The sequence below is a fragment of the Mus pahari genome, chromosome 2, assembly GCF_900095145.1.
Source record: "Mus pahari chromosome 2, PAHARI_EIJ_v1.1, whole genome shotgun sequence".
Lineage (NCBI taxonomy): Eukaryota > Metazoa > Chordata > Mammalia > Rodentia > Muridae > Mus > Mus pahari.
In genome coordinates, this window is record NC_034591.1 from 136,060,309 (window position 1) to 136,085,137 (window position 24,829).

General features: G+C 48.0%; 1 protein-coding gene across 3 annotated transcripts in view; it reads right to left on the bottom strand.

The window, feature by feature from the left end:
• Nucleotides 1–7,059: 7,059 nt before the first annotated feature.
• The window catches only part of Hdhd5 (haloacid dehalogenase like hydrolase domain containing 5), a 22,188-nt gene continuing 4,418 nt past the window's right edge, over nt 7,060–24,829 (bottom strand). The window contains exons 2-8 of one of the 3 annotated variants that reach the window (XM_021191166.2): nt 21,735–21,938; nt 19,451–19,563; nt 16,685–16,778; nt 15,296–15,326; nt 12,677–12,851; nt 8,144–8,332; nt 7,060–7,976 (exon numbers count right to left, since the gene is read on the bottom strand). In XM_021191166.2, the coding sequence (XP_021046825.1) occupies nt 7,649–7,976; nt 8,144–8,332; nt 12,677–12,851; nt 15,296–15,326; nt 16,685–16,778; nt 19,451–19,563; nt 21,735–21,938 (1,134 nt within the window). In that variant the 3' untranslated portion in view covers nt 7,060–7,648. Of the gene's footprint in view, nt 7,977–8,143; nt 8,333–12,676; nt 12,852–15,276; nt 15,327–16,670; nt 16,779–19,450; nt 19,564–21,734; nt 21,939–24,829 lie in introns of all 3 variants that reach the window. The other 2 variants (XM_029535571.1, XM_029535572.1) reach the window with 2 other exon arrangements.

Sequence of the window (24,829 nt, forward strand, 5' to 3'; positions counted from 1 at the left end):
GAGCTGGGATTGAAGGCATATACCACCACCACCACCACCATCACCATCACTACCACCACCACCACCACCACCACCACCACCACCACCACCAGGCATCCACTTCAATGATTTAAGTAAGAAAAATTCTTCACAGGCTGCGGAGGTTTGAATAAGTACAGTTCCTATAGACTCAAGTGTGTGAATGCTTGGCCCATAGGGAGTGGCGCTCTTAGGAGACACGGCCTCACTGGAGTAGGTGTGGCTTTGTGAGAGGAAGTGTCACTGGGGTTGGGCTTTGAAGTCTCCTATACTCAAGCAAGGCCCAGTGCGGCACTTTCTCTTCCTGTTGCCTGCCAATCCATATGTAGAACTCCCAGCACCTTCTCCAGCATGTCTGTCTGTACGTTTGTTTCATACCATGATGCTAATGGACTAGACCTCTGTAACTGTAAGCCAGCCCCATTTAAATGTTTTCCTTCACAAGAGTCGCTCTGGTCATGGTGTCTATTCACAGCAATAGGATACTAAGACACAAGTGTACCCAGCTGATTGGATTCTAGTTAATTCCAGATATAGTCAAGTTCACAACCAAGAATAGCCACCACACATAGGCTCATCACAATGAAAGCAAGCACACAAGGATGGGCTTGGCACGACGTTCATCTAAAACCAGATGCTTCGCAACAAATATAGACCAAATAGAGACTCAAGATCCAGTTTCACATAAAGCTTGATTTGCTAGCTGGCTACTGAGCCTCGTCTATCTGCCACACAACCTGCTTGTGGGTGCCCTGCAGCATTTGCTGGGTGAGTAGTAGAAGAAGAAGGAGCAAAGAAACAGACCAAGAGAAGAATGTGCCCTGCCCTCCAAAGAGAGCGCCCAAGGAACACCATGGCTATGTAAGAAGTGTTGGGAGTCGGAGAGGGGGCGGTAGAAGAGTGTCTATTCTCCAAAGAGAAAATGGCACAGGCTTTGGAAGCAAGAATTGGAGGAACCTGGAAGCAAATGCTTGCCAAAGTTCTGTCAGCTTCCTAGCGAGTCACACTCTGAGACATCTTCCCACCTCCAGGCCCCAGAAGCTGCCAAGAGCCCCAGGCAGAGAAAGAGGCGCCCTAGCATGACCCACCTCAGCAGAACAGGGAGCACTGGCGGCACCCTAGCATGACCCACCTCAGCAGAACAGGGAGCACTGGCAAATGACAGAATGTCTGGAACACACACACACACACTCACACACACAAAATTATTTTAGTCGAGGTATTTTAAAATTCCTCCCTCAAGGCAGCATCCGGTTGCCACAGCAACCCCAGCTCTGTAGGGTGTCCTGATTACTAACATGCTCCCTGCACCTGCATGAGGCAGTCCAGAGGTGTTCCTCATCAACCCTGGGGTCTGCCATCAGTGGACCACTCAAAGTGCCTCAGTGACTGAATCTGTTCACTGCCATGCCTCGCAGATGCTTGGTCCCGAATTGATAACTTCACTAAGCCCGATGTCCTAGCACTGGGGAGGTAGAGACTTGAGTCCAAGTGTTCAAGACCAGCCTAGACAACACAGTGAAACCTATCTCCTCAACATGAAATAAAGCAAACGACAGGTTTGTTGCCTACCATGTATCATTTCCTGGCTTTCATCCCAAGGAAGGATTAAATTGAAGTGGGGAAGGGTGATAAAAGCCAGGTCATGGTGGCATATACTTATCTCTGCACTTGCAAGTCAAGGGCAGCCCAGGAATTCAAGGTCACCTTGCGTTATAAAGCACACAAAAATAGTTTTTAAAGGGCTTACATATCATTCAAATTGATATCTGGCCTTTTACTTGTTGGTTTTTTATGGTTTTTTAAAGATTTATTTATGGGCACGCATGGTGGTGCACGCCTTTAATCCCAGCACTCAGGAGGCAGAGGCAGGCGGATTTCTGAGTTCAAGGCCAGCCTGCCTAGTCTACAGAGTAAGTTCCAGGACAGCCAGGGCTATACAGAGAAACCCTGTCTCAAAAAAAAACAAAACACAAACAAAAACAAACAAACAAGATTTATTTATTTATTTTTAAAAGTACTGTATTAAAGATTTATTTATTATATGTAATTACACTGTAGCTGTCTTCAGACACTCCAGAAGAGGGCGCCAGATCTTGTTACAGATAGTTGTGAGCCACCATGTGGTTGCTGGGATTTGAACTCAGGACCTTCGGAAGAGCAATCGGGTGCTCTTACCTGCTGAGCCATCTCACCAGCCCACAAGATTTATTTATTTATTTGATATCTGTAGCTGTCTAGAGGGTATAAGATCCCATTACAGATGGCTGTGAGCCACCATGTGTGTTAATGAGAACTCAGACCTCTGGAAGAGCAGTCGGAGTTAACTGCTGAGCCATCTCACCAGCCCCCATTTGTTTGGCTTTGAGACAGTTCTATATAGCCCTGTATGTGCAGTAACTCCATTTGTAGACCAGGCTGGCCTTGAACTCACAAAGATCCACCAGACTCCAGAGTGCTGGGATTAAAGACGTGTGCCACTGCCGCCCAGCTGTTTTTGTTTGTCTGAAGCAGGGTCTATACAGCCCTGGCTGTCCTCGCAGCCTTTTGTTGCTCCATCAAAACTTGTATAGGTCACCTTTTCACTGTAATTGAGCAAATGAAGGCAGTTGGTTATGCATTGTTTCCACTTCTCATTTAGCTCAATTAGCCCCTCAGGGACAGGACTAGAACTGCTGGCGGGAAGCCAGGAATCCTGCATGATGTCTTTAAGAACACAAGCAAGAGGGAAGAATGGCCAGTGCTACAGCAGTCCCTAGGACCTTGCCAAAGGACCCACACTAGTCCTGGTGCCCTCACATGGCCACGCTTGGCTTTGCCCTCCTGTTCCCTTGAATACACAGCTGCACTCCATATAAACTGAACATGCTGGACCTAAGGAGACGCTCCTGGACTGTGGCTCCACTGGGCAGTGCTTGGAGAAAGACAGAGGAAGCCCACAGCCTGGGGAGGTCTTGGGAGTACAAATGACCCAGTTAGAAGACTGACCACAGGCCTAGTCCCTCTTAAAAACAAGAGGCATGGCAGATCTCTGAGTTCGAGGTCAGCCTGGTCTACAAAGTGAGTCCAGGGCAGCCAGGGCTATACAGAGAAACCCTGTATCAAAAAAAAAAAAAATTGTTTGCCGGCATCTCTGTTTCTGCACCATGTTTGTGCTGTGCCTGCAGAGGCCAGGGAGAGGAGACTGAATTCCCTGAGACCAGAGCTGCAGGTGGTTTTGAGTTGCCCAGTGGTCCTGGAAATAGAGCCCAGGTCCTCTGGAAGTCCCCTGCCCCACGCCACCCCACTTCTCGTTTGATTTCAGTTGGTTTCCACTCAAGAATGGAATTGCTGCCACTGTTCGGTCGTTACCATGATGCCAAACAACATGCCTTTATGTTTCTGAAAGGCGTAACTGCATGACTTCTGCCTTTGGATCTTGTTTGTAAGAAATGGAATATGGTTGAGAACTGCCTCTGCATAGTGGGGCTTGTGAGGCTCCAAACTCTATGAACTCCTGATGCTCATTTAAAAACTCTAGGCTGTGGGGATGGCTCATCAGGTAAATTAAACGTGCTTCCCACACAAGCCTGGCCACCTGATCTCAACTTCCAGAATCCACATAAAGGTGAGAGAACCAAGCTGACAAAGTTGGCTCCTGACCTGCACACACTTGCCCCAGCACACGCACACCACATACACAGAGTAAATAAAGCTTTTCAAAATTTGGAGCCAGATGTGGTGGCTTCTTCCGATTACAGCAGTAGTGGGAAGGTTGAGACGGAAGGATTACAGGGTTCACAGGCCAGCCAGACTAGCCAGGGTTCACAGGCCAGCCAGACTAGCCAATTCTGTGAGCTCCAGGTTCAGGAAGAGACCTTGTATTACAAAATATGGTGGCTCAGAGGTTACAAGCACTCGCTGCTCTTCCAGGTGACCCACGGTGATTCTTAGTATCCACAAGGACATTAACATATGTGATTCCAGTTCCAGGAGATCTGATATCCTCTTCTGAGCTCCCCGGGCACCAATCACAAATATGGTATGTAGTACACAGATATGCATGCAGACAAAACAACCATACACGGAAATAAAAATGTAAACATTAAACAAAAATAAAATTAGGTGGAGAGTAATTGAGGAAGACACTAGCACTGACCTCTGACCTCCAAACGAACATAGGTATCCATGTATACTCAACCCCTCCCACGCATGCGCATGCATGTGCACATGGGGGGGCGGGGGGGAGGTAATGGTTCAGTTGATAGAGCCTTGCCTGGAATGCACAAAGGCCTGTGCAGCACTCAGCACTGAGTGAATGATGTGTGTAGCACAGCAGGTGGTGGGAGGAGGGTCAGAGTCACCCAGATGACCCGGCAAGCTCTGAACTAGCCTAGGGTTCACGAAACCATGGGTTTTTTTGTTTTTTAAGATTTATTTATTATTATATCTAAGTACACTGTAGCTGTCTTCAGACACACCAGAAGAGGGCGTCAGATCTCATTACGGATGGTTGTGAGCCACCATGTGGTTGCTGGAGTTTGAACTCAGGACCCTCGGAAGAGCAGTCAGTGCTCTTACCTGCTGAGCCATCTCTCCAGCCCTGAAACCATGTTTTTAAAAAAGTAAATTAAAAGCTAGGTGGTGATGGTACACGCCTTTAATCCCAATTCTTGGGAGGTAAGAAGCAGGTGGATATCTGAGTTCGAGGTCAGCCTGGTCTACAGAGTGAGTTCCAGGACAGCCAGGCTACACAGAGAAACCCTGTCTCAAAAACAAACAAAAAGTAAATTTAAAAAAATAAAACCAACCAAGCATCACAGAGGGTACTGTTCAGGGATGGGATACTTCCTTGCCTAGCACACTCAGGGCCCAGAGCTCCAGCCCCTGGCAACAGCAACAGTAACATTAACAGTTCGGTGCCTCCTGGACCAGGCTGTGGCTGCATTCCTTGGTTCTGGTCCAGCATGCACTCTAATATCAATCCTGTTATGTAGAGCCTGACTCATTTTAACATTTGAAAGATTACTGCAACTATTTTCTCCGGGGAGGAAGGCACATGTACCACAGTGTACAAGGGGAAGACAGGATAACGCGCAGGAGTCAGCTCTCTCCTTCCATCATGTGGCTCCCAGGCAGGGATAGAATCCAACTTATCAGGTTTTGTAGCAAGCACCTTTACCCACTGAGCCTCTCTCTGGCGCCAGAACCTGAATTTTGTTAAGTATCACTGTACTCTGTCCCTGTCCCTTGCAGTTAGTGGTGCCTGGGAGACCACACTGTAGTCAAACAAACTGAACTAGAAGTCCTGGAAATGTTCTGGAAAGTTCTTCAAAGGGAAGGGCACTAACTCTTTGCCCCTTTCACCCCTCGTGGAACGCATAGAACCAAGGATGGTGGGAACAAACCCCCAAATCCTCAAGGGCAGCCCTGAGACTTTTTTGTCGTCAGAAAATGCTAAGCCTGGGCTTTCTACTGCCTAGGAAATGGTTCTGTAGGAGAACTTCTGTACTTCAAAAAACTTAGGGGCTAGAAAGATGGCTCAGCGGTTAAGAGCACTGACTGGTCATCCAGAGGTCCTGAGTTCAATTCCTGACAACCACAGAGTGGCTCACAACCCTCTGTAATGGGATGAGTCAGGAGAAACTGCGTTATTTGTGAGGTGCTAGATAGAAGTGGGTGTGCTTGGCTCTGGGCGTGGCTGAGCTCTGGTCCTCAGGGAATGGGCGTGGAGCAATTGTTCATTAAGCCTCTCCTCTGTCATGAGCTACCCCCTCATCTCCTTTGCTCCTCACCTCTAAACAACGAAGCACCCAGAGCTGTCGAGAAGTTAGTGAGAGGCAGCCAACCGACAGGGTTTTAAGAAAAAAAAAAAGGAAAGCCGGGCATAGCGGTGTACTCTATAATCTCAGCACCTGGGTGGCGGAGGCAGACAGATGAGAAGGGAAGGGGAGGGAAGGGGAAAGGGAGGGAGGGAGGCTGAGGGAATGGAGTTCATGCCCTACCAAGTGACTGTCATAGTAAGACAAGGGCAGGAACCCTGAGTCTGATAGCCAGGGTTTCTTTAATTTTTTTATTCTTTATTTTTATTGAATTTCTTGAGACAATATTCTGCTGTGTCCTGGGTAGGCCTCAAGCTCAAAATCCTGTCTCAGCCTCCAGAATGCTGAGACTAGGGCCATGTGCCAAGGCTAAATCTTGGGCCCTACCTAGTGAAAGGTCCTCCGACATTGGGGGTGGGGATGGGGGGGGCGAGCCTTTGACACATGGGCCTCTGAAAGGCAGTCAACATCCCAACTGTAGCAGTAGGAAATCTGACAAATGCCAAGGCTGTGGGAGAGACAAGGGAGTGGGACTCCTCTTTGGGGACAGAAGGTTAATAGTGCTGACTAGGCATTACTCGACAGAGTCCCACCTGGGGATGGGAGGGCAGACAGCAGGAGGAGGTGATGCCTGCTGTGGTGGCTATTCCTGGTTGTCAACTTGACTATATTTGAAATGAACTACAATCCAGAATTGGAAGGCTCACCAGTGAACCTAATCTGGAGACTGGGAGATAGAAGTTTCTGATCTGGATCTTGGTATGGAGATCTTGAGACACAGTGGTGATTGAATCCAGAAGATTAAGACAGGGAGATCTCCAAGTCCAAGGTCATCTGGGATTAAAGGTGTGGTGGCACACACCTTTAATCTAGGCTACACCTTCTGCTGGGGACCGTATAAGGACATTGGAAGAAGGGAGTCAGGCTCTTGCTCTTTCGCCTTCTTGCCGTGTGGGACTCAGCAACTGCTAGATCCTTGGACTTCCATCCACAGCTACTACTGAACCATTGTCGGGATTTGGACTGCAGACTGTAAGTCATCAATAAATTCCTTTTCTATATAGAGACTATCTGTAAGTTCTGTGACTCTAGAGAACCCTGACTAATACACCTGCCATACTTAGGGAATGAAATGCCACAAACCCTTCAACCCATGAAGAGTGCCCTGTGTACCACTGTCCCAAGCCTCCCCTCACAGGGCTTCTAGCACATTCCACACAAAGCCTCACAAGACACACTGTAACAAATATTAGGATAGTTTTTAATTAAAAAAAAAAAAGCCCTGAAGTCTCTAGGCAACACTCTAAAATACAGTAAACACTATGGAGAGTGCCAGCCACACCCCTCCCTGGCACCGTGCTTCCTTCAGTGTGACCAAAGGCTCTCCACAAGTTTCCACATAATGTTGCACTGTGCTGTCCTGACTAAGGCAGGTGTGGTGCCAGCACTGGGGAGGCAGAGGCAGGCAGATCTGAGTTTTAGGACAACCTGGGCTACACAGTGAGTTCCAGGACAGCTGGAGCTGTCTGGAGAAAGAAGGTCCTTGCTGAGAGGATGACACTGAGGCACAGAGGTAAAGGGACCAGCATGAGGTCAGACTGCAAGAGACGCACAGGAAGGGCCCAGAAGTCCATCCCTTCTCCTGAGATGCTGTCCCAAGGGCTTTCGGTACCCACTGAAGCCGCAGTCTTCTCTGTCCCAGGAGGTAATGGCAGGAAACCAGGCTTGGACTTGGTGCCTGTGACCCAGACCTCAGCAGGGCACACAGGATTCCCTGAGAGCATGTCCCAACAGCCCCCTCCCTCTGCCTCTGCTACATCTCCTTCCCCTCAAGCCCAACCCTCCTGGTGGAAAACCAGCTGCACAGCTTCGTTTACATCATGGACAATGTGAGAGGCCTCTAGGAGCCCTGGACTGAAGCTGAAGTCTCGGTGCCCGTGGAATGGAAGCTCTTCCCTCCCAGGAGTAGGCACTTGGGAGCCTGGGTCCTGAGAACTGTATATGCCAGTGCAGACCAGGATGGAAGCACAACTCCGGGTTGCTGAAGGCTGCTGCTTCTGTTGTCCACCAGTCTGCTGTTCCTCCTCTCCACGGTTGGCCATTTGCAGGTACTGATGGAATAGGTTGGCACCATAGACATCAGACATAGGGTTATCACTGGCAGGGCAGCAATACCGGAGGGCAAAGAAGAGAAAAGCTAAGGTTAGTGTTTTGAAGTTATCAGAGCAGAGACCAGCCTGGGGGTGGTGTGACTCAGCTTCGGGGAAGCCAGCGTGGTGTGGGCAGAGGGAAAGAAAAGAAGCTATGATAATGGAGAGACTTACCCTATAGCATACAGCTTCCTGATGGGGGCGGCCCAGCCCCGCCTCTCAGCCTGCTGCCTGATCACGTCCTCTGCATACTGGTAAGTAAGGATGCTGGGTTTGCCCATCAGACCCTCGTATTTCAGCTCATTGCCTGTTATTTTCCGGTAGATGGTTTCCAGGCATAGCAGAAAGGTGCCATGACCAAACCTGCCCAAGAAGAGACCTCAGCAACTCAGCCTTGAGGCCATCTGCCACTCTAAGCTGTCTTCAGGCAACCGACCTGTTATCCCTCCCCTAGAGTCATTCACATGAAGAAACTGAGGTAACAGCAGGCAAAACTAGGGTGAAAACCCTGAAAGGCTCCCTCATAGTGTTTGGGGTTTTCTACCCACATGTGCCACAGTCAGCATATGGAGGTCAGAGGACAACTTTCTGGAGTCAGTCTCTCATTCCAACTTTATATGGGTCCCAAGGCTCAAACTCAGATCGTCAGCTTGATGGCAGGAATTTACCCATGATGCCATGTTACCTGGCCCCCAAACCCAAGACTGGTGTTCCACGACTGTTGGCTGCCAGAGTGTGCTCACTGCCTCCCCTGCAGCTAGGTGTGGGGAGACTGTATACTTGTCTATACAGTGCACACATAAGCCCCACTGCACGGTCGACAGAAGCAGAGGTGCTGGCCTGGTTGTGACACAAGGTCCTGAAAACAAGGAGGCATGCTCTTGCTGACATTACACAGCCCCACAGTTCAAGGCTTGGTCCCAGATGAGGATCCCTTGGCTGGCACTACAGTCTTCAGCAAGCTGAGCCTAACAGAAAATGCACCCCTCCTCTCTACCTCCCTGCTTCCTAGCTATCAAAGGAGGACAGTTTGGCTCCACAACTTGCTTCCTAGCACAATATTAGGGTCACCACAAGCACCAAATCAACAGAGCAGGAATTAATCTTTCTCCTTTTAAGTTGTTTATTCAAGTATTCTGTAAGTGTTACAAGCTAACAGCCCACTCTACTGCTTCCTGCCCTCTGAAATGCTAGTATGATGGCTAACAGGCAGCCATTCTGAATTATACAGGCAAAGCCTAAGGAGTGTGGGGCAGAAAGGCGTATGTGTCCTGAATAAAGAGCTGCATGCAGCCTGATTGCTAACTTTTTTTTTTTTTAAAGATTTATTTATTTATTATATGTAAGTACACTGTAGCTGTCTTCAGACACTCCAGAAGAGGGAGTCAGATCTTGTTAGGGATGGTTATGAGCCACCACATGGTTGCTGGGATTTGAACTCCTGACCTTCGGAAGAGCAGTTGGGTGCTCTTACCCACTGAGCCATCTCACCAGCCCCTGCTAACTTCTTAAATAAGAAAGCCAGCACGCCACCGTGTGTAAAGTGCTTCTGTGTTCTGTCTTCAGTGCTGGCTCATCCCTAACAGACACCATGTCAATGTCCCTTGTTTACATACAAATTTCATTTCCTGGTTGGGTGTGGTGATGCATGCCTTTGATCTCAGCACTTGGGAGGTCAAGAAGCAAACAGACCAGGGCTGAATCCCAGCAACCACATGGTGGCTCATAGCCATCCATAATAAGATCTGACTCCCTCTTCTGGAGTGTCTGAAGACAGCTAGTGTAATAACATATAATAAATAAATCTTTAAAAAAAAAAAAAAAAGAAGCAAACAGATCTCTTCAAGTTCAAGTTCAGCCTGTCTTACAAAGGAGACTCCAGGCCAACTGTCAACTCAGTCAAAGACTGGCCATGGTGAACAATATCATGGGGAACTGTGATAGAGGCTCCAGGAAAAAAAGAAGAGGTACGCTTTGTTCCTGGATATGATTTTGTGCCTCCGATGCAAACATTTACATTCAATTTATAAGGCATGCTTATAAACTGATGGATTCTTGTTGGATGTCAGAACACAGCTATAGAAGCCACTCTGATCAGTGTGCCCTGCATCTGGACATGGCCTCCTGCCTCTCTTTCATGCTTTCCCGGACATAATCTATAGTGTGCGCCAGGCGATTGTGCTTAAGTTGGTCTGTCCTGAGGAAGTTCTGAGAAAGGGCTGTGCTGTTTTGTTAATATTTAGTATGCGCTCACTGGTGTTTATTTACATGTTTGTCTGAACCACCCGACCTTCCCTGGGTCACTGCTTTGTCACAGTTGTGTATAAAACTGAGTGCACTGAGACTGAAGTAAGGCTGCCCACAGCATTAGACTACAGTCCACCCTGTTCTTTCAAGTCCTCAAATCCCAGGTCTCCTAAGAATCAGATTTCCTGACTGGCCAAAGTCAACACCAATCAGGTTAAACAGTGAGACCTTATCTCAAACAATACAACATCACAACAACAACAAAAGAATTCCATTTTCTTTGTTTTTATTTTGTGAAGCAGGATTTTGCTGTATCCCAGGCTGGCCTGGAACTATACATGAAGCCACATAGTGTCACACATGTGGCTCTCCTGCCTCTGTCTTCCCTTGCCAAAATTACTGCTGTGTACCACACTGACCAGCTAACTTTGGGGTCACGGAGTAAACAGAGGCAGACATGGTGACACATGCCTGCAATTCCAGCACTCGAAGGCTGGTGGAGGAAATTATGATTTTTAAGACTAGCCTGGACTCCACTGTGAGTCACAGACAAATCAAAGCTAAAGAGTGAGACTCTGTCTCAAAACAATATAAAAATAATTGTGTGGAAAAAAATATGGCTTCTTTGAATAAAAACAGAAGTTACCTCAAATCTGGTCCATGAACTGTTTCCTCCGCGCTTCTCAGCTGGCGGCTACATGCCTAACCCTCGCCTGACCCCATCCTGAATCAGCACATCACAGCTGTGGTGCTTGACCAGGCAGTGTTTGGATGCCCCGCCCATGGGGAGTGGCACTATTAGGAGGTGTTGGAAGAACAGTGTCACTTCGAAGTCCTATGATCCAGCTCCACCCAGTCCTTTCCTGCTGCCTGCCGTTCAGGATTAGAACTCTCAGCCCCTCCAGCACCATGTCTGCCTGCACGCTTCCACGCTTCCCACCATGATGATAATGGACTGAGCCTCTGAAGCTGTATGTCAGCCCCAATTAAATGTATTCCTTTATAAGAATTCCCTTAGTCATGGTGTCTCTTCATAGGAATAAAACTCAAACCAAGGCACTAACTCAGAGAAAATATCTAACCTCAGGCTACAGGATACACCTTAAATGTGACAGAAACTACAGGGAATTGAGGCAGGAAGGTAATGAGCTGAAGTCAACTTAGGCTATATGGTGTAGTGCCATCTTAGCTCACAGAAAAAGAAAGCAAAGGAGGGAGAGAGGGAGAGTCACAGGAAGGAAGTCCTCCTCTTTGAGGTCAAGTCTTGGGTCTAAACCACCATCTGCTGACTATACACAGCCTCTAGAAGTCCACGACAGAGTGAGAAGATGCTATATCCTGTCGTTAGCTGGCTTCACAGCCAGGCTCCCTGAGGGCCACAAAAGAGCTACCCATCAGCCCGGAAAAGGCCATGACACAGGTGCCACAGAGCTGATCTCAGCTCTTGGCTCTACAGCACAGGAATAATCCTGGTTTATGGTCCCAGCTTTTCCATCCCTAGGGTGCATATGAAAGCAAATGCAGAAGAACCTTGACTGTGTAACCACTGACTGTGTAGCCCCTGACTGTGTACCCACTGACTGCATAGCCACTGACTGTGTACCCACTGACTGCATAGCCACTGACTGTGTACCCACTGACTGTGTACCCACTGACTGAGTAGCCACTGACTGTGTACCCACTGACTGAGTAGCCACTGACTGCATACCCGCTGACTGCGTAGCCACTGACTGCATACCCGCTGACTGCATACCCACTGACTGCATACCCGCTGACTGCATACCCACTGACTTCGTAGCCACTGACTGAGTACCCACTGTCTGCATACCCGCTGACTGTGTAGCCACTGACTGCATACCCACTGACTGCAAACCCGCTGACTGCAAACCTGCTGACTGCGTACCCGCTGACTGCGTACCTGCTGATTGCATAGCCACTGACTGCATGCCTGCTGACTGCATACCCACTAACTGCGTAGCCACTGACTGCGTACCCGCTGACTGCGTAGCCACTGACTGCGTAGCCACTGACTGCATGCCTGCTGACTGCATACTCACTGACTGCGTAGCCACTGACTGCATACCCACTGACTGCACACCGACAATGTAGCCCCTGACTGTGTACCCACTGACTGCGTACCCACTGACTGAGTAGCCACTGACTGCATACCTGCTGACTGCACACCGACAATGTAGCCCCTGACTGTGTACCCACTGACTGCGTACCCACTGACTGTGTATCCACTGGTATCCCTTAAAGCCACCCATTTGGTGGTGTGTTGAGGTCATCAGGGATGGGCACATATTAAAATTCGCTCAACACATCTTCATGCTCAGCAGTCTGTAGTTTTAGTTTAATAATTGATATGAAGTAACTCTTGAAAACTTTTACCCTCAGAGGCCAGGTTATGGTGGCCCCTTCAAGGCTCATGAGTTAAAGGTCAGGACACCGTGTTCTCACCTGGGCATCTTGGCTTCAGCCATCCACAGGAGGTCCATGTTGCTAGCCAGGACAGGCAGGTGGGGATACGGAGCTGTTGCCAGGCCAGTTCCGGGGTTGCCGTTGCTAAGAAGGACATCCATAATCAGCTGCAGGTTTGTCTCCCAGCGGACTGGCTCCCCAAGAAGGAGGACCCCTAAAAATTAGAGGCACAGGGATGAGGGAGCAGGGTGCTTGCCCTGCCCTTTGTGGTGAGTAGGTTGAAGGCCCTTCAGAGACTACAAAGCCCAGTGAGCAATACCTACCCAGAGCCAGAGGTCTTTACTAAGGTCACATCTGAGCAGCCATGGCCAAGCCATGTCCCAGTGTACCCTGGGTGAACGGAGCCCAGGGTCTAGCAAGGAATACCCTAAGGGTGACCTTTGTGTCCCCTGCTGTCTCACAGAAGCAGCAGATCTCATGCTCTATGAGATGCTCTACCCACCATACCTCACCCCACAAGCACTACTGCACTCTACAGGGGCTGGCCTCTCTCAGCCACATCTCTGAGCCATGCATGAGAACTTGGAATGAGGGAGCCCTGAGCTCTGATCCTAACAGCCAAGACTCCTGTGGAACTGTGGTAGTTGCTCACTGCTAAACTTCAGTTGCCTCAATTCTATCTGAAATAAAAAGAAACACGGGTCCTGGAAGTATGGCTCAGTAATCAAGTGCTTGCTAGCATGAACACGGCCTTAAATCCCAACCCTAGCAATACAGAATAAACAAATAAAAACTAAGGCCTGGCATGACTGCATGCACCTACGTGATAGCACGACCACTTGAGAGGTGAGATGATGCTAGATAGTTCAGAGTCACCTCAGCTACTGATCTAGCTACAAATCAGAAGTCAGTGATTGCTACATGAGATCTTTTTCCCAAAAAGATCTGTCTAGGCTACAGAGTGAGGCCTCTGCCTCAAAACAAAGCAAAGTAAGGGGATACAGAGAGAATTCAGTGGCTGAAAACATTTGCTGTTCCTGCAAAGGACTCGAGTTCCATGCCCAGCACCCACATCCAATGGGTCACAAATGCCTGCAACTCCAGCTCCAAGGATCCAATGCCCTCTTTTGGCCTCAGCAGGTCCCTGAATACATGTGGCATGTACACAGACATATATACATACCTAAATAAAAGTAAAAAGTAAAAAATAAAAGTGTAAGCCGGGCCCAGCCTTTTACTCCCAGGACTCGGGAGAAAGAAGGAGGTAGCTCTCCGAGAGTCGGAGGCAGCCTGGTCTACATAGTGAGTTCTAGGACAGCCAGGGCTACATAGAGACCCTGTATCAAAAACAAATATTTAAAAAATAAAATTAAAAGATGGAGGACATATTTTGATTGTCACAATTGAACACTCAGCAGAGAACTCTACAAAGGCAAAAACTGTCCTATCCTAGTGGTACCCGAGGTCCCACCCCAATACTTATCCAGACCCTTTTGAGCAACTCCATCTTCTATCTAACCACAAAGTACTCTAATTACTAGTTTATTTGTTTTATGTGTATGCGTGTTTTGCCAGCATGTATGCATGTGCATACCTGATGCAAGCTTGTGGATGCCTAAAGACGGGACTTGGTTTATCAGGAATTGAATTTACAGACGGTTGTGAGCTACCACCCAGGTCTGTAAGAGCATCAACTGTTCCTAACTGCTAAGCCATCTCTCCAGCCATCCAAAGTATTTTTCTACAGTTTTAACAATTTTTAAGTGATCATACAATCAACCAAGTAACTCCTAATATTCCTTAAAACTTTACCACAAATTAGCTGGGCAGTGCTGGCACATAACTTTAATCTAGCACTCAGGAGGCAGAGGCAAGCCGATCTGTGAGTTCAAGGCCAGCCTAGTTTACAGAGCAAGTTCTAGGCCAGTCAGGGCTACATGGAGAAATCCTATCTCCAAAAACAAACAAACAAAACCAAAAAAAAATGACCAAGAATTGTTCTCCACTTTAGAAATCACTTCACCAGTGGCGATTCTGCCCACATACCTGTATTAGAGCTATACACAGCCATATCTGCTGCTGGGACATTCCTGGTCACTTTGTTTAGAACAATCATCTTACTTCTCAGATAATTATAATACCAATGTCTCGCCAAGACATTTTCCTTTCACTCCCTGGTACATCGAGGGCACAAAACTAAACTACTTTGTTAGGTTTTGAGATAAGAGTCACTGTGAAGCCCAGATAGCCTTGAACTCAAATCTTTTCACCTCAGCCCTACAAGTGGGAGGCTACAAATATGCACCACTACAACTGGCCACTGATTACCTTCTGAGTTATGGAAAAGTTATTTTACTTCAGGATGGCAACAAGAAGTTACAATGTCTTTATTGTCCAAGGGAGACCTGCGACACTATACTAGACTGTCCATACCCATGAACTCTTGAGAGTTACTGTGCTTACAATTCTTCAAGCGAGTTAAGCACTGTTGAGAAGGAGAAGCCCTCACTACATGTTTCAGAGGACCGAGTGGACAGCTGGGGCGATTCCTCAGGTGACCCAGGTCCTGATGTGCACTGCTAGGCACCATCTGTTTAGGAGTCTGAAAGGAGAGAGGGAAACAAAGAACCCACACCTACCCAGGCACAGGACCTTTACCTTCAATGGCAGGGAAGTCACTCCTCGGGCACTGCCAAAAGACAAACAAGAGGCCTATCAATGCTAGGCACGGTTCACTCCCAGAGCACCAGTCTCCAGAGTTGAATAGCAGGAAAGACAGCTCCCCCACAGGTCAGAGACCCCCCAAGGACCACTCAAGCCAAGAAGACAGAACTTAGGGAGAAGATGCACAAGGGGAAGAAAGCCAAGGCCCAGACTGGACTCAACACAGGCTGAGAGATGCCATGTGGAAAGTTGGCCAAGAGGGGCAGTGGTCAGCCGTGCTTCTCCAGCCAGGAGAAAAAAACAAGGTCCTGGCAGAGCACAGGGCTCTAGAATCAGGCAGCTAGGGAGGGGTAGCCTGTAAGAGAGGAGCTCTCTGTGCACGAGGACTCTCGTCCTTACGCCAGATCTAGAGGTTTTCTCTTTACCGGCCTTGGGCTCACTCTCCCTGAACCACTGCAGTCTTGGCTGACGTGAGTCACCTCTCCTGTGCCAGGCTTAGCCTTGGAGCTATTCTGAGATGTGTTCCCACTCTATATTCTGGTTCATCTCAGAATTTTAGTGACTCAAGAGAAAGCTCTCAAAGGACAGGATCAGCTCTACAGCTGGAAAGTCCTGGTAGGAGAACCTGTAACTTATTTTCTATTAAATTAATGAAGTAAGCTTACCTGTCTACAAATGTATTTAATCAAATCCTAAATTGTTAACATAAGCTATTAAATGTATAAAAAATCTTATGAGGAATGGGCCGAGAGGCACCTTAGGAGACAGGCAGTTATATTCCAAAGGACCAAAGACGGCCTCGAACTGATGATCCCGAAATAGAAAACCACGGCTGAGATGCAGCTCAGTCGGCAGAGACTTCTCAGCCCATATGACCCTGGATTTGGCCACCAGAACTGTAAAAAGACATGAAGCCTCTTTCTTCAACTGCCACTGTCTTCAACTATGGGCCGGACAGCAGGGCAGGGGGAAGGCCGAGTCCTCAGTGTTTCTCTCCTCACAAGGCAGCTTGGCTATGTTTCAGGATAAAGGAGCTGAGTAACGTACAGAGGAAAACCCAAGGAAGCCACTTAAGTGCATTGTGGACTGAAGCAAATGCCAAGACTCTGAATGGAGTCGCTGGGTAATTCCAACAAAGCAGAAGGCTAACGTGTGGAGCCCACTGCTTCTCTCGGCCATTCTTATCTCTCCAGGGAACACAATCCCCGGCCAGATGCACCTCTGCAAGAAGACCAGTGTGGAAGTACCATAAAACAATATGCCGCTCCTTGCAGAAGGGTGGCGAGATCAACACAAGGACCCAACACTGACAAGAAACAGGAAGACAACCACAAGAGCCCAGGAGTACTGTGAAGGGTGAGTAACCCACCCTGTCCATATTACCATGGTCTTCGGCCGCCGCTGAAGGTCCACCATGTCCAGCTCTGGGAAGGCTAACCGCAGCTCATCTACTGTCACCACATTCTGGAAGCCTAGTCTGCAGCAAGATCAGGAAGCAAAGCTACACAGTTCTGGGATGACATCCGGTGACAAGAGGGCAGAACCAAACCCAGGTCAGACCATGGCAGGCAGGCAGGCAGCTATCATACATCCCACAGGCACCAAGTGCAGGCTGGGGCTGCATAGACAGAGCAGACGCATGCAACACCAGTGCGATCCTTTGGTATCCAGTAGGGCATATTCTAGATACTAGACTCTATCTACACCAGCAAGACCCAGAGAACAAGAGGCCAACCCCCCTGCTATGTACTCAGGGAGTGCAGGGCCATTCAAACTGGTACTTGTGAGTAATATGACCTAAATACTGGGCTGCGAGGAGCTAGGCAAAATCAAGTAACTGGTGACTAGCTATTTCCTCTGGATTGAAATATTCCCTCCTGGAGGGAGGTGGGAACCCTGAAAGTTACCAGAGCCACAACCTCCCTACTGTGTTGCTTAAAGTCCCCTCCCCCTACATGGTTATACAAGGTTCTGGGGGAAGACACTCCCATAGCCAAGCTGTCTGCAAGCTGTGCTGGGGGCTCCCAGGATGCAGCTTTTGCCAGTCATCATACAGCCACCCTAGCACTTTTTGAGGTGTGCCTTTCACCCCAGCGTACTGCCTAGCTCATTAAGCCAATGGGCCGGTCTTTGTTTCCCTATCTGGGTTGCACAGATGGTTGTTCACATCTCCCCAGGACAAGTCACACAACAGTCACAAATACTTAAGAGGAACCTACAACACTGACATTCAAACCCCATTCAGCAAGGAAGGGACCGTCATGCAGAAGACCATGCCAACTCTAGCTCTCCTCTAAGAACTGCCTCCACCTTCCTGTCCCTAACTCCGTCCCATCTTAACTGTTCTCTGATGACACTCAAAGCCAGTATCCCCCAAATGATCACTCTAACAGATTTGCCCAGCAGTAGTAAGGCCTGCACCAGCTCTCCACTGCTCTGAGGTTAGGACGAGACAGACTGTCCACCTCAGCCTTTCCGTCCTCTAATGCCCAATTCTTCTTCTGACCGACACCTTGTCTTCCCAGGAACTCTTTAACACCTCCCAGGGCACCACCCAACCCTCTAAAGCTAAAGGCTGCTGCTGCTGCTGCCCCAGAGGTGTCCCCTCTGCACTCCACCTAGAGCTGATCTCAATCCCTCAGCCCATCTTTTCAACTTTTAAAATGCATTTATTTAGCTGGGGACGGGGCACGGTGGCTGAAAGGGAACAACTTCGGAAGTCCATTCTCTCCTCCTGTGTGGAACCTGGGGATCTAACTCAGGTGGCTAAGTTTAGAAGCCAGTGCTTTACCTGCTGAACCTGCCCTGGCCCTACACCATCTTCTCTTCTTTGTGGTACTTGAGATGCAAACAGGGCCTCATGCACGACACAAATACTCTCCACCTGAGGCTCGTTCCCAGCCCCTTGTGCTAGAACTGCACATCTTTTCTATTTGTGGGGATTATGGGCGTCAAAGAACAACCCGTGGGAGTCAATTCTCTCCTTTCACCTCACACACAGGCGGTCAGACCTGGCCACAGCGCCCTCACAGCTGAGCTTGCTTTCCCCCAGCCCTGTGGTGACTGTCATCTTGACTGGACCCACACTCACCTAAGAAACATGAGTCAGAAAAGGTTAACTGAGGGGAAAGGCTCTCCCCAGAGCGGGGGCACTTTCTGGAGAGGGTGCAGATATATGAGATCTGAGGGGTTTCAACATGTACTGAAGCTCTCTCCAGGAACGCGTGGGCTTTCAGGGCCCGATTGGGACGCTGAGGCTCAAACAGTATGGATTGAGCAGCCACAAAGTTTCTAGGCTCTCTACCGGCAAATGGTCATTGCTGAACTAGCCGGCTCCAGCTGTGTACGCAAAGTGACTAAATCCCATTGATAATGTATGTTTATCCTATCAGTTCTGTTCCTCTACAACACCTGCTCTCTTATACATCCCTCTGCTGTTTGTAGCTGTTTCCCCTCCCAAGTACGACTCCCCTGAGTAAGTCACATTCCTCATGTTCTTACCTGGGTCCCAGCCTGCCTTGGAGCACAGCATGGGGCCCAGGAGGCATCCAGGGCACATGAACAAGCTGTCTGAGGACAGGGACCATGTCCTTTGCTTTCTGAGTACACACGACCAACAGTGCGCTATTCCAAGCAGGGGCTGACAAGGAAGGAGAGAGGCTGGAGTGAGGCTCCCACACTTAGGGCGTGCCTGCTCAGAGCAGTGGCTCTCAGTTTCCTTTCACTTCGACCCTTTAATACAGCTCCATATGTCCTGGTGACCCCCCGACCATAAAATTATTGTTGTTGCTACTTCATGACTGTAATTTTGCTACTGTTATAAATCATAATGTAAAATCTAATATTATCTGATATGTAAACCCTGTGAAATGGTCATTTGACCCCCAGAGGGTCACAACCCACAGGCTAAGAATCATTGGCCTAGAGATTCTGGTTTTTACTGGAGACACAGAGATCGAGATTGCTCAAGATTAGGACAGAGGATTGACATTAATCTCTGCATATGGCTCTGATGTAGGCTGTTACCAATAGTCTCAAGGACTGACCACGCAAAGCATTTATCCTTGTTTCTCAACATCCCACCACACAACTGTGGCACCCCAAGCCTTCACCCTCCTCTCCATCTAGAACAGCAAACAGAAAGGATACGCTCTGGCATTCTCCACCAGGGGCCCCTGCCCAGACACCAGCATCTTCTTGCTATGGTACTGCGGGAAGAGTTTCATGGGGCTGTGAGAAAGAATGACTTGGTCTGGATCCACCTGCAGAGACAACCAAGAACAGGAAAGCAGGGGAAGGCAGAGTTGAGAGAACATGATAGGGAGATAGCCACTGGGGTCTGTTACTGGGAGGTGGGGCAGGAGGGGTCTAAAAATAAACACTGTAAACAACCTGACACTTGCTAAGACTTAACCACATAGCAACAAGCAATTCCCACTTACCTAGGCCTGGGAATATAGCTCAGTGACTAGCCCAGCATGTAAGAGACCATGACTACCAAATTCAATTCTCAACATACAAACTAAGAGAAGCATTATCGGATGTAAGATCCTGCTGGGCTTAGCTCAGAGACCCCTCTGAGATTTCTTCATAACTCTGTTGGAAACCACAGACTTTACAAGCATGGCTGGGGCTGGAGAGATGGCTCAGCGGTTAAGAGCACTGCCTGCTCTTCCAAAGGTCCTGAGTTCAATTCCCAGCAACCACATGGTGGCTCACAACCATCCTTAAGGAGATCAGATGCCCTCTTCTGGAGTGTCTGAAAACAGTGATGGTATACTTACAAGCATGATCTGTCATAATCTATCTGTCTTGGACCTCGACATTGTGTTTTCACTTCTCCTTAAAAACTGGGCTTCCCTTACCTCTGCAGTGCTGGGCACTGAACCAGGGCCTTGCAAATGAGGACTGATTCACACCCCAGCCCAAGATCTAGTTTGTGTTGGACTCATGTATGTGAGTACACACATATATGTGAGAAGATGCATGTGTGGAGAACTTGATGTCAACCATGGTGTCTTTCTCAGTTTCTCTCCACCTTATTTTCGAGCCTCCCACTAGACCTGGAGCTCCCTGCTTTGCCAGACTGGCTGAAAGGCTCTATTGGTTGGCCAAGGAGCTTCAGGGATACAATTGTAATCAACCCTGGTATTACAGATGTGCCACCAAGCCTGGCTCTTCAGATGGGTGCTGGATTCAAGTAATTTACCTACTGTGCCATCTCCCCAGCTCCTAAGATTTAGCTTTTAAACATCTACACTTAACTCCAACAGTGTAGTATTTATTATTATTTTGAGATGGAGGTCTCATTACACAGCTCTGGCTGGCCCCAAACTTGTGTAATCCACTTTCCTGGTCTCCTCTGTGTGAACAGAAGTATGCATGACCACACCAGGATCCTCTGAATGCTTTTAGGGCCCTTTATGGAAAGGGTTTCAATGTACTGGATTCAGCCTCTATGCTGGACTCAACCCCCACCAATCAGCCTTTATTGACTCTCTTGGTTACAAAGAACCCCTTCTCAAAACTAAGTTCATCCTTACTGAGCAGGTGCCCATCTTGGATGCAGTGAGGAACTAACTTCAAAGGGGGGTGCTAGCTTTCGGAGGACAGCACCCACGGAGAGGTACATCTGCAGGCTGTGTGCATGGTTGGGATTTTTGTTATTTTCTTGACCCAAAGTCTCACTATGCCTCCTATATGTCATAATCCTGCTGCTTCAGCCTCTCAGGTACCTTCTACTCTTTCTATTACTATTGTTAATGAGCTGTTATTGCACAGGCCCATCTGCACTGTAGAATGCTGAATACAAGTGACCTCTGCACTGTAGAATGCTGAATACAAGTGACCTCTGCAGCTCAGCTGGCAGAGTGCTTGCCTATTACACACCAAGCCCTGAGTTATCTCCCCAGCACATAAAGCAGGTGTGGTAGTACACAGCTGCGATCCCAGAATTAGTAAAGTGAGGTCAAACATCCAGAGTAGAGTCACTACCACCTACAACAGATACATGAGTCCTTGTGTCAAAAACAAACACTAATATACAAGGGCAGAATCCTGTCCCCTTCCCACCGTCCCCCAGTAGGTTGTCCTGTAGCCCAGCCTAGTTCTGAACAAGGCCCATGATGAGTGTGTCCCACTATAGCTAGTAATGCCATGCTGAGATCAGCTCACGGCTTCACACATGCCAGGCACAAATTCTATCAACTGTGTCCCCAGCCCCACGAGCCAGATTTCTGTGCTCACTCAACCATGTGTATACACATGTGTATAAAAACTCTATTGAAGCCATCACAGGTCTAGGCTAGACCCTTAAGGACACTGCCCCAACTGTGCCTCAAGCTAACGGAGAGGGATGGAGAGGGATGTAGGGCTGCAGTGGAGGTTTCAACAGGAATGGTTTTGGGTTTCCGTGCCTCTGGCTGCCTCTTACCTTACACCTCAGCAGGTCTGATAGTTCCTGGGCTTTGTTATGCTGCAAGATGTTCCCAGCATTTGTGACAAAAACCACAGGTACCCGCAGCTGCCCCTGGGAGTTTACCAGCTTGCTGAATGCTTCCAGAGCAGCTGGGATCACTCTGTGGCCTCGAACCAGCACTCCATCAATGTCGAACAGTAAGCCAAAGGTGGGAAAACGCTAAGAGGGGAAGGAGAGAGAACCAATCAAGAGACAGAAGAAACAACCTCACACAGGAAGGTTCGTCCTCAGCCCACTGTTGGAACATGACATCAGAAAGAACAGAGGAAGGCACAGCCTGCTTTCTTTCCTGTCCTCTTTTGGCAGTGCTAGAGATCAAGCTTTGCACATGACTGGCAAGAACTCTACCACTGAACTATACCAGGGCATGGGACTTCTGATTAGCCAAACCCACCTGTAGCAAAGAAGTAAGTTTACCAAGTTTATCAAACACAGAACCACCTCACTGAAGTTGACTGCACCAGGCACAGTGGCACACACCTGCATTCCCAGTGCTCAGCAGGCAGAGGCAGCCATGTCCAGCTTGGGCTACACAGTGAATCTGAAGCAAGCACTGGCTACATAGCAAGGCCCGGTCTTGGAAAAGCAAAAGAAATATAAGCAATTTAAAATCTGAAATAGGACTGGAGAGATGGCTCAGTGGTTAAGAGCACTGACAGCTCTTCCAGAGGTCCTGAGTTCAATTCCTAGCAACCATAAGGCGGCTCACAACCATCTGTAATGGGATCTGATGCCCTCATCTTCTGGTGTGTCTGAAGACAGCAACAGTGTACTCACATATGTAAAATAAATGAATCTTTAAAATTGGAAAGAGAGGAATCCAAAGAAAACATGAGCACTTTAATATTACCAGTTTATATTTTCTCTTTTACTCCTTTCTAACCCATGGCTATGACTATTAAAACATAATTCTGTACTTGAGCCGGGCATGGTGGTGCGGTGCCTTTTAGCACTCAGGAGGCAGAGGTAGGCGGGTTTCTGAGTTCAAGGCCAGCCTGGTCTACAAAGTGAGTTCCAGGACAGCCAGGGCTATATAAAAACAAAACAAAACAAAAAAAAAAACCTGTCTCAAAAACAAACAAACAAACAAACAAACAAAAATTCTGTACCTGGTTCTCTTTGGGAGATAAACAATTTAACCAAAAACATTGGCCTTCATAGCCATCTTTTAAAAACTTTTTATGCATATGAGTACTCATTTTGCCAGGCTGTACACACTGTGCACCATGTGTGTGTCTGACACCTGAAGAGGTCAGAGGGTGTTGGATCCCTTGGAACTGGAGTTATAGGTCGTTGCGAGCCACCACGTGGACGTTGGTAATGGTACCCAGTGATTGTAACTGCTGAGCCACCTATCTGGCCCCCTATTCTTTTTCCTTTCCCTCCCCACTCCCCCCACCTCCCCTCCCCTCCCCCCGCCTCCCCCCTCTCCGTTTTTTGAGACAGCCTCATTTTGTGGTCCTGGCCAGCCTGGAATTCACTATTGAGACTAGGTTAGCTTGGAGTCCCAGATCCACCTGCCCCAGACTTCCAAGTGCTGGAATTGTATGGCACCATGTTGTGTGTCATCGTGTTGCGTGTCACTATGTTGTGTGTCATCATGTTGTGTGTCACCATGCCCAGCCATACCATCTTTCAAGCTTTTGTTCTAGTGTTCACTTCACCAGCACACACACTACAATTGAAATGAGACAGATATTAGCCCGGCCCCCGCACAAGAACAATACACAAATTCCTAATCGTTCCCGATTTTTGCTGGCATCAGCATTCCTGTCAGGACATTGGTCCTAGCCATGATGTACTGGGGAACTTCAATTTGAGAAGAGAACATGCTCAGCTCAGATGGAAGGTGGTGTCCACAGCCTCCACTTGTATAATAAGCTGCTCTTCTGAAAAGGGATCCAGTATACATTTTGAATTCTTTTTAACTAAAGTTTGGGGGCAGGGGGAAGGATTTTGTTTAGAGGTTGGAACTATACCTTAGTGGTAAGTGTACCTGCTTAGTATGCTTGAGGACATACATTCAATTTCTAGCATCATTTTTTAAAAGAAAAAAATCATTTTATAATCATGTTCAGTGGCATACCCATAATCCTAGCACCTAAGAGGCCAACCTCAGTTGGATATTACATTCCGTCAGCCTGGGCTACATAATTTTGTCTTTAAAAAAAAAAGTGTTCATTTTACTGTAACAACATATACCAAGTTTTAAACAAATGAAGCACTTCAATTGCTACCAACAGCATTAAATATTTTAAGAGATTCTCAACTCTCCCAGGTGTCTTACTCTCTTTTGTATGTTCTCTGGAAACATGGGCACCTACTACATACACTTTAACTATCTCCTACCTACATGCACACATATGCAAATGCAATCATGTTATTCTTTATTTCCGTCTTACTATTTTTGTTTGTTTTGTTTTTTCAAGACAGGGTTTCTCTGTGTGGCCCTGGCTGTCCTGGAACTCACTCTGTAGACTGAGCTGGCCCCAAACTCAGAAATCCACCTGCCCCTGCTTCCTAAATACTGGGACTAGGACATGGCCCACCATGGTCAGCAGCCCATCTTACATCTTTTAGTTGGTGTCTATTTGGTGACTTGCCAATCTGTAGACATAGTTCACTCCCTAAACATCATTTCTAGGTCCATGACATTCCGAGTGAATAAACCAGTAACACTGTTTCATCTAAAGTTTAAGTGGTCATTAGCCAACCCTGAGGAGGAAGAAAGCATCTCTGTGACTTCAGGGCCAGCCTCATCTACACAGCAAGTTCCAGACCAGCCAGGGCTGTACAGTGACTCCCTAACTCAACCAAAGCAAGTTAGTTTGTCTAGTGAAATGGGGTCAGCAGGTACAGGCACTTGCTGCCACCACACCCGATACCATGAGCTTCATGCCCAAACCACACATGCTAGAAGCAGAGAATTAACTCCCATAGTTTGTCCTTCTGAAAAGCACATCGTCAACCTACACAGCCACTGGCACTGTATTTCATCCCTGCAATACAGATAATTCTTAAACTTCATTAACTTAAACTTTTTTTTTTTT